General features: G+C 36.6%; 1 protein-coding gene across 1 annotated transcript in view; it reads left to right on the top strand.

Annotated features, from left to right (window-relative positions):
* The window catches only part of NBEAL1 (neurobeachin-like 1), a 204,259-nt gene that overhangs the window by 69,704 nt on the left and 122,098 nt on the right, over positions 1–12,457 (top strand). Inside the window, exon 9 of the mRNA XM_011992490.1 lies at positions 7,185–7,268. Coding sequence (XP_011847880.1) covers positions 7,185–7,268 — 84 coding nt within the window. The remainder of the gene's footprint in view (positions 1–7,184; positions 7,269–12,457) is intronic.

Here is a 12,457-nt window from a genome sequence, read left to right as displayed (position 1 = left end):
AGGAGTTCAAGACCAGTCTGGCCAATATGGCGAAACCCCATCTCTACTAAAAATACAAAAAAAAAAAAAAAAATTAGCTGGTGTGGTGGTGTGTGCCTGTAGTCCCAGCTGCTCAGGAGGCTGAGGCTGAAGAATTGCTTAAACCCAGGAGGTGGAGGTTGCAGTGAGCCGAGATCGTGCCACTGCACTCCAGGCTGGGCAACAGAGTGAGACTGTGTCTCAAAAAAAAAAATAAAGAGTATATAGGATATTTCCATGTATCATGATGGTATCAGAAATTTTTTAGAGAGCTTCTTATAAAGCCTTTGTAAATGAAACTACTTCAAAGAGCTTTTACCTTTCTATTTGAGGTATTCTTTTCAATGATTTCCTGCTGAAAAATACCAGGGCTTAATTCTATGAGAGTAATTCAGAATAAAGGTTTTAGTATCAACTCCTTGAATTTTTTCACACTGTTTTGAGGGATCTCTCTGAAAGCATTTATGTCACTTCATTGCAGTAAAGAACAGCATCAAAATCAAATAGTAAAGAATATATTGATGAAGTAAATTGTTATAAAGACAAATTCAGTGATAAAGGCAACATCTCACATGTGTAAAGAATCTGCTAATCGGCCGGACACAGTGGCTCACACCTGTAATCCCAGCACTTCGGGAGGCCGAGGCAGGCGGATCACGAGGTTAGGAGATCGAGACCATCCTGGCTAACACAGTGTAACCCTGTCTGTACTAAAAATATGAAAAATTAGCCAGGCGTGGTGGCAAGTGCCTGTAGTCCCAGCTACTTGGGAGGCTGAGGCAGGAGAATCACTTGAACCCAGGCGGCAGAGGTTGCAGTGAACCAAGATCGCACCACCGCACTCCAGCCTGGGTGACAGAGCAAGACTCCGTCTAGAAAAAAGAAAAAAAAAAAAATCTGCTTTATAAGGTCATCTCTAGAATAGAATATAGTTCCTACTAAAATTTATTAGCATTGGTTTTTCTTCAGTATCTGAAACTCAGGTATAACAAATTTCTGATATGAATAATATCTTTTTAAAAAATACAAAACTGTTTGTCATAGCTATCATGATGGTGAGTTAATATTTGTTCTTTATAGGCCAAAGTTTCTTGAAATTTGTATCTGGAATCTTGACCTTTAAAAGTTAATTATTTGATACCACCTATCACATTTTGTTTTGAAATAAAAATGCTGGAGAAGAAATCCCTTTAAAGAGGGAAAACCAGCTGGGCATGGTGGCTCATGCCTGTAATCCCAGCATTCTGGGAGGCCGAGGCAGGTCAATCACTTGAGGTCAGGAGTTCGAGACCAGCCTGGCCAACATGGCGAAACCCCATCCCTACTAAAAATACAAAAATTAGCTGGGCATGGTGGTGCACATCTGTAATCCCAGCTACTAGGGAGGCTGAAGAATCAGTTGAACCTGGAGGGTGGAGGTTGCAGTGAGCCATCAAACCACTGCATTTCAGCCTGGGTGACAGAGCAGGACTCTGTCTCAAACAAAAACAAACAAACAAAAAACGGGGAAAACCAAGCTTTGGGACCTGGGCCTTCCCTGCTGGCAGTAATAGTCTTCCTTATTTCTGGAATATTTTTTGGTCAGAATCACTTTAGATTTATCACTATACATTGAAGCCATTAAGTCATCACAGCAAAGGGGAATCTTTGAAAGAAGCTTTTAAACTTCTTCATTATACAAATAAGGAAAAATGTCCTGAGGCATTAAATGATTAGCCCAAGGTCAACACTAATAATTGATGGAGGTAGAATTTCTAACCCAGGTTTTCTTACCCTAAGTCCATTGTAATATATAATTTTCTAATTGTATTACTGGAACTTAGGATCACTGTTTAGTCAGTAGGAAAAAATGTTTTCTGTATATTAAATATAGGAAAATCAAAGGTTTTATTGATATAAAAACATTTTATGGAAATAGTTGATATGATTCCTGAATATATAAAAATCTTTGAAATATTATGAAAACCTAAGTCCCCAAATATATTGCATGATGCCATAGATGTCCATGGTTGCTTTGTTTAAATTATTTGTTTGTTAGTAAAGAATGAATCCTTTATGTTCTTTTTTTATAGTAGTATATAGAATATACTATATAGTATATAGTAAATAGTATATTAATATAGTAAATAGTATATATACTGTATATAGTAATATATGTATAGTATATATATTTTATAATTATTTTATATATAAATAAAATAATTTATTTTATAATTAATATATATAGTATATATAATATATATTACAATTTAGTATATGTATATTATATATAGTGTATAGTAAATAGTATATACTATATATAGCATATAGTAAATAGAATCAGTTTTGCTATTTAGACTCATTGGAAACTTTGGCAAATAAAGTTTAAAGTATCATAAACAATTTATGAATCAGATGGACAACCTTAAGCTGACTGCTGCTGTTTTCATGCTTTCTTTTTGTATGAGATTCATCAGCCTATTTAAGTATGCATTGATTTCCTTAAGTATTTGTGTAAAGGCTCCTTGGCTTGGCAAATGAGTTTCATCATACTATAGAGTACTTTACAATTCCATGGAATCATACATTTAACTTTTATGATAGATATGATGAACCTTAAACATTTATCAGTTATTTTGTTTTACTAAATTACAGAGATATGATTTGAATTAATGTAAATTTTTTAAGTTGCCCAAAGATACTTGAATTAATGAAAAGAATAGGCCGGGCACAGTGGCTCACGCCTGTAATCCCAGCACTTTGGGAGGCCGAGGCGGGCAGATCGCCTGAGGTCAGGAGTTCGAGACCAGCCTGACCAACATGGGGAAACCCCGTCTCTACTAAAAATACAAAAAAATTAGCCAGGCATGGTGGCATATGCCTGTAATCCCAGCCACTCAGGAGGCTGAGACAGGAGAATTGATTGAACCCAGGAGGTGGAGGTTGCAGTGAGCCGAGACTGTGCCATTGCACTCCAACCTGGGCAACAAGAGTAAAACTCTGTCTCAAAAAAAGAAGAGAAAAGAAAAGAAGAAAACTATATCTTCAGTAGCAAGGAGAAGAATTCAAAACCATTACCTAGTCTTTATGGCTGCTAAAATCTTGGTGTTTTTGACTGTTTCTTAGGGTAGATTTTTAGAAATACACTTACTGGGTTAAAGAGTAAGAATTGTTTTTAAAGATTCTTACAGATTGCTATATTGCTTTCTGGAAAGATTTTACTCATTTTTACATTGACCAGTTTTATCTATTTGTTTCCCTTTACCTAAATATGAAATATTATTCTTTTAAAAAGACTTTGCTTGTAATAATGCCACCTTTCATTTGTTTTTTGTTTGTTTTTTTGAGTCACAGTCTCGCTCTGTCACCTAGGCTGGAGTGTAGTGGCTCTATCTCTGCTCACTGCAACCTCTGCCTGCCAGGTTCAAGTGATTCTCCTGCCTCAGCCTCCCAAGTAGCTGGGACTACAGGCTAATTTTTATATTTTTAGTAGGGATGGGGTTTCACCATGTTGGCCAGACTGGTCTCAAACTCCTGACCTCAGGTAATCCGCCCACCTCAGCCTCCCAAAGTGCTGGAATTGTAGGTGTGAGCCACCGTGCCCAGCCGACATCTTTCATTTGTTAAGTCTCTGTTATGTGCCAGATACTATGCTAATAAGCTAGCGTGGATTATGTCATTGAATATATATAGCTATTTGATGAGGTATTTTTCTCCCTATTTTTGAGAAAAGCTTGGAGAAGTAGTTTTCCTTGAAATCAGACAGCCAATAAGTTGCAGAACCAAAATTCAAACTCAGGTCTCTGATTCCAAGGCCTGTAGTGTATATATCAATTTATTGTTATATTAAGCCTTATATATACTCTTGCATAACATATAATACCATACCTCTATGCAGTTTATTTTATATTGCATATTTCAGCATGTAACTCGACCTTTTGTTTTCTCATTTCTGAAATAATATAACTTCCTAAGAACCTTCTTCCTTAGGATGCTCTTAATAAATTCCTTTATAAACCTAACTGTCTCTCCCTTTGAATATCATTTGAATTTTCTTTCTCTGTACTCAAATTGTGGGCAAGGCGAAGGCCTTCTGGGATGCTGACTTTTATATACTGAAACTAAAACACTTGATTTCTTTAGTTTATTGGGAAGAGGGTAATGCCCATGTATGCTAGAGATAATATCAGTTTTCTTTTACAGAATATAAATGAATATAAATGAAGCTCAATTCTTGATGACTTTGGAGAATACTTTTAAACTATGTTTTAACAATATGTGTGGTCAGATAAATTTTGGAAATGCTGCACCCTGACCTCCCTTGTCAAAGTACACATTAGCATATTTGAGAAGTACTTCTAGAAAGAACCATTTTTAAAGTTAGTTTGATAGCACTTCACAAACTTCCTTAACTATAGAACCATACTGGGTGTTATGTACTACAGTATCTTTAGTTTGTGTCAGTAACAGCTTTCCTTCTTTTTTGTGTGTATTAGTCCATTTTCATGCTGCTCATAAAGACATGCCTGAAACTGGACAATTTGCAAAAGTTTAATGGACTCACAGTTTCATGTGGCTGAGGAAGCCTCACAATCATGGTGGAAGGTGAATGGCACGTCTCACATGGCATCAGACAAGAGAATAGAGCTTGTGCAGGGAAACTTCCTTTTATAATATAAAACCATCAGATCTCATGAGACTTACTCACTTACCACGAGAACTCCCACTAAGTTTCTCCCACAACACGCTGGAATTTGGGGAGCTACAATTCAAGATGAGATTTGGGTGGGGACACAGAGCCAAACCATATCACTGTGAGGCATTCTCTGCTGATTCTTTAAGAATTTAGGAATATTAACTAATCCTAATTATTGCCATTGTTTCTTATTTTAGTAACTTTGAATTCCAATAGAGAAATATCTAAACTACTATTAATTCATAATCCAAAAAGTGAATAATCTTTAATTTCTAAAAGTGTAGTATACTTCCCAGGGGAATTCTTGGGTTTATTTTCAAGAGACATGGAAACCCATTTAAGCCTCATTGCTGCTTGTAGGTAACAGTTTAATGTTCTTTCTCCATTATTCTTGTCTCTGTTTTTAACAGCTGTTTTTAAATGCTAACAATAAGGTGGCAGACAAGAACGAGAAAGACCTTGCCAACAAATTACTGACAGAAATGAATGAGGACCAGGTATCTACATAGCCTGCATCTTGTTTCAGCTGAAGTCCAAAATCAGCCAATGGGAATAACTATTCCTGTGCTTTTCTTCTTATGTCCTAAAATACACAAACACTGTCAAATTCTAATATTCATTAATTATTTTTGAAAATTGCTAAAAAGTTAAAATAAAAATTGCTTTCATCTAAAGGATAAATATCTTGGTGATTGATATAAGCAATCAATACCATTCCCTCTATGTGTATATGGTCTTTTCAATTTGAGGAGATATAAAGTACAGGAATGGAATCTCAGTATCAATGCTGTCCACCTGGTGGTGACTTTTCTAAGCACTGTGGTATATTGGGACCTTAGGGCTTTCTTTGTGAATATGTATGGTCATTGTTAATATCTTGATTCTTTGCTTCTTATTGACAAGTGATGATTATAATTCAGTGGACAACCTGAATCTTGGAGGAAGGGAAGAAGATGCTGAACTCTCTGTTAATTTAGCGTAAAACTTGACTTTTTGTATTCTAGAAATTCAAGTCTATACAGGTATAATAAAGCAAAAATATGTAATTTATGTTGCTTCTTTCAATACATTAGGTAATCTAGTTTGAAAAAAAACTACCTTTAAAAATTGATGTTATTTTTCTCTTCCAAAATATTTGCAAGAAAACTTACATGATGTCTTTTATTAACATTGTGTTAACGTCCAAGTTTATAAATAGAATTTTTGTGTAATAAGAGACATTATCAGCTTATTTTTTATTCTATATGTGAAGTATCAGTTTACAGAGTATTGTTTTAGAGTTCTCTATAAATGTTAATTCCTCTTAAGGCCTACTTATGTAGATTAATAAAACAATTATTATAGTCTCTTAGAGGTTCACATTACAATTCCAAATTGTAAGTGATTCTGTGCTTTCATGATTGTCTAAGCCCGATATAACAGTCATGTTCAGTTTTTTAATATTCTTGATGTTAGTTTTTGTTTTTGCTATAAATACACTGCCCTGGAATTTAACGTATCTCTTCTTTTTATTGAAGCTTTAACAGTAATAGACAAAATTAGGCTAGTTTTTATTTTTTCATACAACTTTTAGGATTAAAAGTTGCCTTCTCAAAAACATGACAATGTTTAGAGATATGTATTTCATTTTCTGTGTCTGCCTCAAATTTTCCATTTTATATAAAAATAGATATATTTAATTGTTTATAAATATAATTAATTGGCGTATGCACATGCCATCTTAGTTTTAACACAGGATTTGGAAACTAGATGAACAAGATTATTTTAGCTGTTTTTTTATACATGCAAATGGAATTTAAACCTGGATCATTCAAGTGTAGTTTTGAAGGGAAATTAAAATGTAATAGGATTTCTGGCTGGGTGTGGTGGCTCACACCTGTAATCCCAGCACTTTGGGAGGCCGAGGCAGGTGGATCACTGGAGGTCAGGAGTTCAAAACCAACCTGACCAATATGGAGAAACCCTGTCTCTACTAAAAATACAAAAATTAGCCAGGCGTGGTGGCGCATGCCTGTAATCCCAGCTACTCAGGAGACTGAGGCAGGAGAATCACTTGAACCTAGGAGGCGGAGATTGCAGTGAGCCGAGATTGCACCATTGCACTCCAGCCTGAGCAACAAGAAAGAAACTCTGTCTCAAAAAAAAAAAAAAAAAAAGTAATAGAATTTCCAATGAATGATAGACCTCCCTCCCTTCCTCTTGAGATTGTCCATTATTTTTAAAAAGCATGTGTTAAGCTTGTGTTTTTCTCAAAACATTTTAATGTAATAAGTGAATGTTGCCTTATCCTCCTTGACATGTGGCTTATTTTTCTTTTAAATAGGTAACTTTTCTTGCAGGTTATAGTATTTCAGAAATCCATTTCATTGGAAGAGGAATGTAATGCATGTTAAGTAATTATTTTTTCAGGTTTTCAGACCAAAGGTTTCCTAACTCAATAAAAATTGTGAACACATTTGTTAATTTCTTGTTTCTCCTTCCCCCTCAATAGGTGTTTCAGGGACAATTGGATTGTTTGGCCATATCAACCATTCAGGCTTTGACAGCAGTAATGAACAAATCTCCAGCTGCTAAGGTGAAACATATATCCTCCAGCTTTTTTTTTTCTTAACTTTTATTTTAGGTTCAGGGGTACATGTGCAGGTTTGTTATATAGGTAAATTGGATATCACAGGGATTTCGTGTACAGATTATTTTGCTACCCAGGTGATAAGCATAGTACCCAATAGGTAGTTTTTCAATCTTCCCCCTCCTCCTTCCACCCTCAAGTAGGTCCTGATGTCTATTGTTCTTTTCTTTGTGTCCATATGAACTCAGTGGTTGGCTCCCACTTACATGTAAAAATATGTGGTATTTGGTTTTCTATTCCTGTGTTAGTTCACCTAAAATAATGGCCTCCAGCTCCATCCATGTTGTTGCAAAGGATATGAGGATATGATCTCATTTGTTTTTATGGCTGTGTAGTATTCCATGGTGTATATCTACCACATTTTCTTTATCCAGTTTACTATTGATGGGCATTCAGGTTGATTCCATGTCTTTGCTATTGTGAATAGTGCTATGATGAACATACATGTGCATGTGTCTTTGTGGTGGAACAATTTATATTCCCTTGGGTATTTACCCAATAATGGGATTGCCGGGTTGAATGGTAATTTTGCTTTGAGTTCTTTGAGAAATTGCCAGACTGCTTTACACAATGGCTGAGCTAATTTACATCCCACCAGCAGTGTATAAGTGCTCCTTTTCTTCACAAGCTTGCCAACATCTGTTATTTTTTGATGTTTTAATAGTAGCCATTCTGAGTGGTGTGAGATGGTATGTCATTGTGGTTTTGATTTGCATTTCTCTAATGATTAGTGATGTTTAGCATTTTTTCGTATGCTTGTTGGCTGCATATGTTTTCCTTTTTTTTTTTTGAGGCAGGGTCTCCCTCTGTCGCCCAAGCTGGAATGCAGTAGCGCGTCTTGGCTCACTGCAACCTCCACATCCTGGGTTCAAGTGATTCTCCTGCCTCAGCCTCCCGAGTAGCTGGGATTACAGGTGTGCACCATTATAGCCTGGCTAATTTGTGTGTTTTTAGTAGAGATGGGGTTTCACCATGTTGGCCAGGCTGGTCTTAAACTCCCAAAAGAAGGTGATCCACCTGCCTCGACCTCCCAAAGTGCTGGGATTACAGGCATGAGCCACCACACCCAGCCCTGTTTTCTTTTGAAAAGTGTCTGTTCTTGTCCTTTGCACACTTTTTAGTGGGATTATTTGCTTTTACTTGTTGATTTGTCTAAGTGCCTTATAGATTCTAGATATTAGACCTTTGTTGGATGCGTGGTTTGCCAATATTTTCTCCCATTCTGTAGGTTGTCTGTTTACTCTGTTGATAGTTTCTTTTGTTGTGCAGAAGCTCTTTAGTTTAGTTTGGTCCCATTTGTCAATTTTTGTTTTTGTTGCAGTTACTTTTGATGGCTTCATCATGAAATCTTTGCCAGGTCCTATGTCCAGAATAGTATTTCCTAGGTTATCTTCCAGGGTTTTTATAGTTTTACACTTAAGTCTAATGCAACTTGAGTTGACTTTTGTGTATTGTAAGGAAGGGGTCCAGTTTCAGTCTTCTGCATATTGCTAGCTAGTTATCCCAGCACCATTTATTAAAAAGGAGCCCTTTCCCATTGCTTGTTTTTGTCATCTTTGTCGAAGATTGGATGGCTGTAGGTGTGCAGCATTATTTCTGGACTCTGCAGCATTATATTCTGTTCTGTTCTACTGGTCTATGTGTCTATTTTTGTACCAGTACTATGTTGTTTTGGTTACTGTAGTCTCGTAGTATAGTTTGAAGTCAGGTAATGTGATGCCTCCAGCTTTGTTCTTTTTGTCTAGGATTGCCTTAGCTATTCAGGCTCTTTTTTGGTTCCATATTAACTTTAAAATAGGTTTTTCTAGTTCTGTGAAGAATGCTACTGGTAGTTTGATAGGAATAGCACTGAATCTTTGGGCAATATGGTCATTTTTATTTTCTTTGAGACGGAGTCTCACTTTCTCACCCAGGCTAGAGTGCAGTGGCACGATCCTAGCTCACTGCAACCTCCATCTCCCAGGTTCAAGCGATTCTCCTGCCTCAGCCTCCCAAGTAGCTGGGATTACGGGTGTGCACCACCACGCTTGGCTAAATTTTCTGTATTTTCAGTAGAGACAGGGTTTCACGATGTTGGCCAGGCTGGTCTTGAACTACTGACCTCAAATGATCTGCCCACCTCGGCCTCCTAGAGTGCTGGGATTACTGGCATGAGCCCCCACACCAGCCCAGGCAGTATGGTCATTTTAACAATATTGATTCTTCGTATTCATGAATATGGAATATTTTTCCATTTGTTGGTATCATCTCTGATTTCTTTGAGCAATGTTTTGTAATTCTTGTAGAGATCTTTCACCTCACTGGTTAGCCATATTCCTAGTTATTTTATTCTTTTCGTGGCAATTGTGAATGGGATTGCATTCTTGATTTGGCTCTTAGCTTGGATATTGTTGGTGTATAGGAATGCTGCTGATTTTTGTACATTGATTTTGTGTCCTGCAACTTTCCTCAAGTAGTTTATCAGATCAAGGAGCTTTTAGGCAGAGACTATGGGATTTTCTAGGCATAGAATCATATTGTCTGCAAACAGAGAGAGTTTGACTTACTCTCTTCCTACTTAGAAGCCTTTTATTTCTTTCTCTTGCCTGATTGCTCTGGCTGTGACTTCCTGTACTATGTTGAGTGGGAGTGGTGAGAGAGGGTATCCCAGTCTTATTCTGGCTTTCAAGGGGAATGCTTCCAGCTTTTGCCCATTCAGTGTGATGTTGGCTGTGGGTATGTCATAGATGGCTTTTATTATTTTGAAGTATGTTCCTTCAATGCCTAGTTTGTTGAGGGTTTTTAACATGAAGGGATGTTGAATTTTATTGAAATAATCTATTGAGATAATCTTGTGGTTTCTGTTTTGTTCTGTTTATGTGATGAATCACATTTATTGATTTGCATATGTTGAACCAACATTGCATCCCATGGATAAACCCTACTTGATCATGGTGGATTAACTCTTTGATGTGCTGCTGGATTCTGTTTGCTAATGTTTTGTTGAAGATTTTTGCATCTATGTTCATCAAGGATGTTGGCCTGAAGTTTTCTTTATTTGTTGTGTCTCTGCGAGGTTTTGGTATCAGGGTGATGCTGGCCTCACAGAAGGAATTAGAAAGGAGTCCTTCCTCCTAAATTTTTTGAAAAGTTTCAGTAGGAATGGTACCAGCTCTTTTTTATGTATCTGATAGAATTTGGCTGTGAATCTTTCTGGTCCTAGGTTTTTTCTGATTGGTAGGTTTTTTATTACTGATTCAAATTTGGAACTCATTATTGGTCTGTACTGAGATTCATTTTCTTCCTAGTTTGATCTTGGGAGGTTGTATGTTTCTAGGAATTTATCCATTTCTTCTGGGTTTTCTAACTTGTGTGCATAGAGGTGTTCATAGTAGTCTTTGTGGATTTTTTGTATCCTGTGGGGTCAGTAGTAATGTCCTATATGTCATTTCTGATTATGTTTATTTAGATCTTCTCTCTCTTTTTTTCTTTGTTCAGCTAGTGATCTATTTTATTAATTCTTTCAAAGAATCAACTCCTGGAATTGTTGATCTTCTGGTTTTTTTGTTTTGTTTTGTTTTGTTTTGTTTTTGAGACAGAGCCTCGCTCTGCCACCCAGGCTGGAGTCCAGTGGCGAGATCTCAGCTCACTGCAACCTCTGCCTCCTGGGTTCAAGCAGTTCTCCTGCCAACCTCCCGAGTAGCTGGGATTACAGGCACGTGCCACCATGCTTGGCTAATTTTTGTATTTTTAGTAGAGATGGGTTTCCCCATGTTGGCCAGACTGGTCTTGAACTCCTGGTCCCAAGTGATCTGCCCACCTCAGCCTCCCAAAGTGCTAGGATTACAGATGTGAGCCACTGTGCCTGGCCTATCTTTTGTATGGTTTTTGATGTCTCAATTTCCTTCAGTTCAGCGCTGTTTTGGTTAGTTCTTGTCTTCTGCTAGCTTTGGGATTGGTTTGCTTTTGTTTCTCTAGTTCTCTAATTGTGATGTTAGGTTGCTGGATTTGTAATCTTTCTAACTTTTTGATGTGGGCATTTAGTGCTATAAATTTCCCTCTTAACACTGCTTTAGCTATGTCCCAGAGATTCTTGTATGTTGTATCTTCTCATTAGTTTCAAATAATTTCTTTATTTCTGCTCTAATTTTATTATTTACCCAGGAGTCATTCAGGAGTAGACAGTTTAATTTTCATGTAATCATATGGTTTTGAACAATTTTCTTAGTCTTGATTTCTATTTTTACTGTACTATGATTCAAGGGTGTGGTTGGTATGATTTTGGTTTTTTGAAATTTGCTGAAGATTATTTTATGTCTGATTGTGTTGTCAATTTTAGAGTATGTCCCATGTGCAGATGTGAAGAATGTATATTCTCTTGTTTTGTGGTAAAGTGTTCTGTAGATCTCTACTACGTCCATTTGGTCATGTGTTAAGTTCAGGTCCTGAATATCTTTGTTAGTTTTCTGCCTCAATGATCTGTCCAAGTATACTGTAGTCTCTAAGAATTACAAATCTGGGTGCTTCTGTGTTGAGCATGTATATATATTTAAGATAGTTAGGTTTTGTTAAATTGAGCCCTTTACCATTATGTAACTTCTTTGTCTTTTTTATCTTTGTTGGTTTAAAGTCTGTTTTGTCTAAAGTAAGAATAGCAACCCCTGCTTTTTTCTGTTTTCCGTTTGCTTGATTGATTTTTCTCCATCCCTTTACTTTAAGCCTATGGGTGTCATTGCATGTGAGATGAGTCTCTTGAAGACATCATACCACTGGGTCTTGATTTTTTCTCCAACTTGCCACTCTGTGCCTTTTAATTGGGGAATTTAGCCCATATACATTCAAGGTTAGTATTAATCTGTTCTGATTTGATCCTACTACCATATTATTAGCTGATTATTATACAGACATGTTGACTTGTGTGTGTGGTTGCTTTATAGTGTCATGGGTCTATGTACTTAAGTATGTTTTGGTAGTGGCTGGTAACAGTCTTTCCTTTCCATATTTAGCACTTCCTTCAGGACATCTTGTAAGGCAGGTCTGGTAGTAATTAATTCTTTTAGCATTTGCTTCTCTGAAAAGGATCTTATTCCTCCTTCACTTATGAAGCTTAGTTTGGTTGGATATGAAATTCTTTGGAATTTCTTTTCTTTTCTTTT

This window comes from Mandrillus leucophaeus, unplaced genomic scaffold (assembly GCF_000951045.1).
Source record: "Mandrillus leucophaeus isolate KB7577 unplaced genomic scaffold, Mleu.le_1.0 Scaffold411, whole genome shotgun sequence".
NCBI lineage: Eukaryota > Metazoa > Chordata > Mammalia > Primates > Cercopithecidae > Mandrillus > Mandrillus leucophaeus.
Note: the sequence above shows the minus strand (reverse complement) of the source record. Positions and strands in the feature narration are given on the sequence as shown.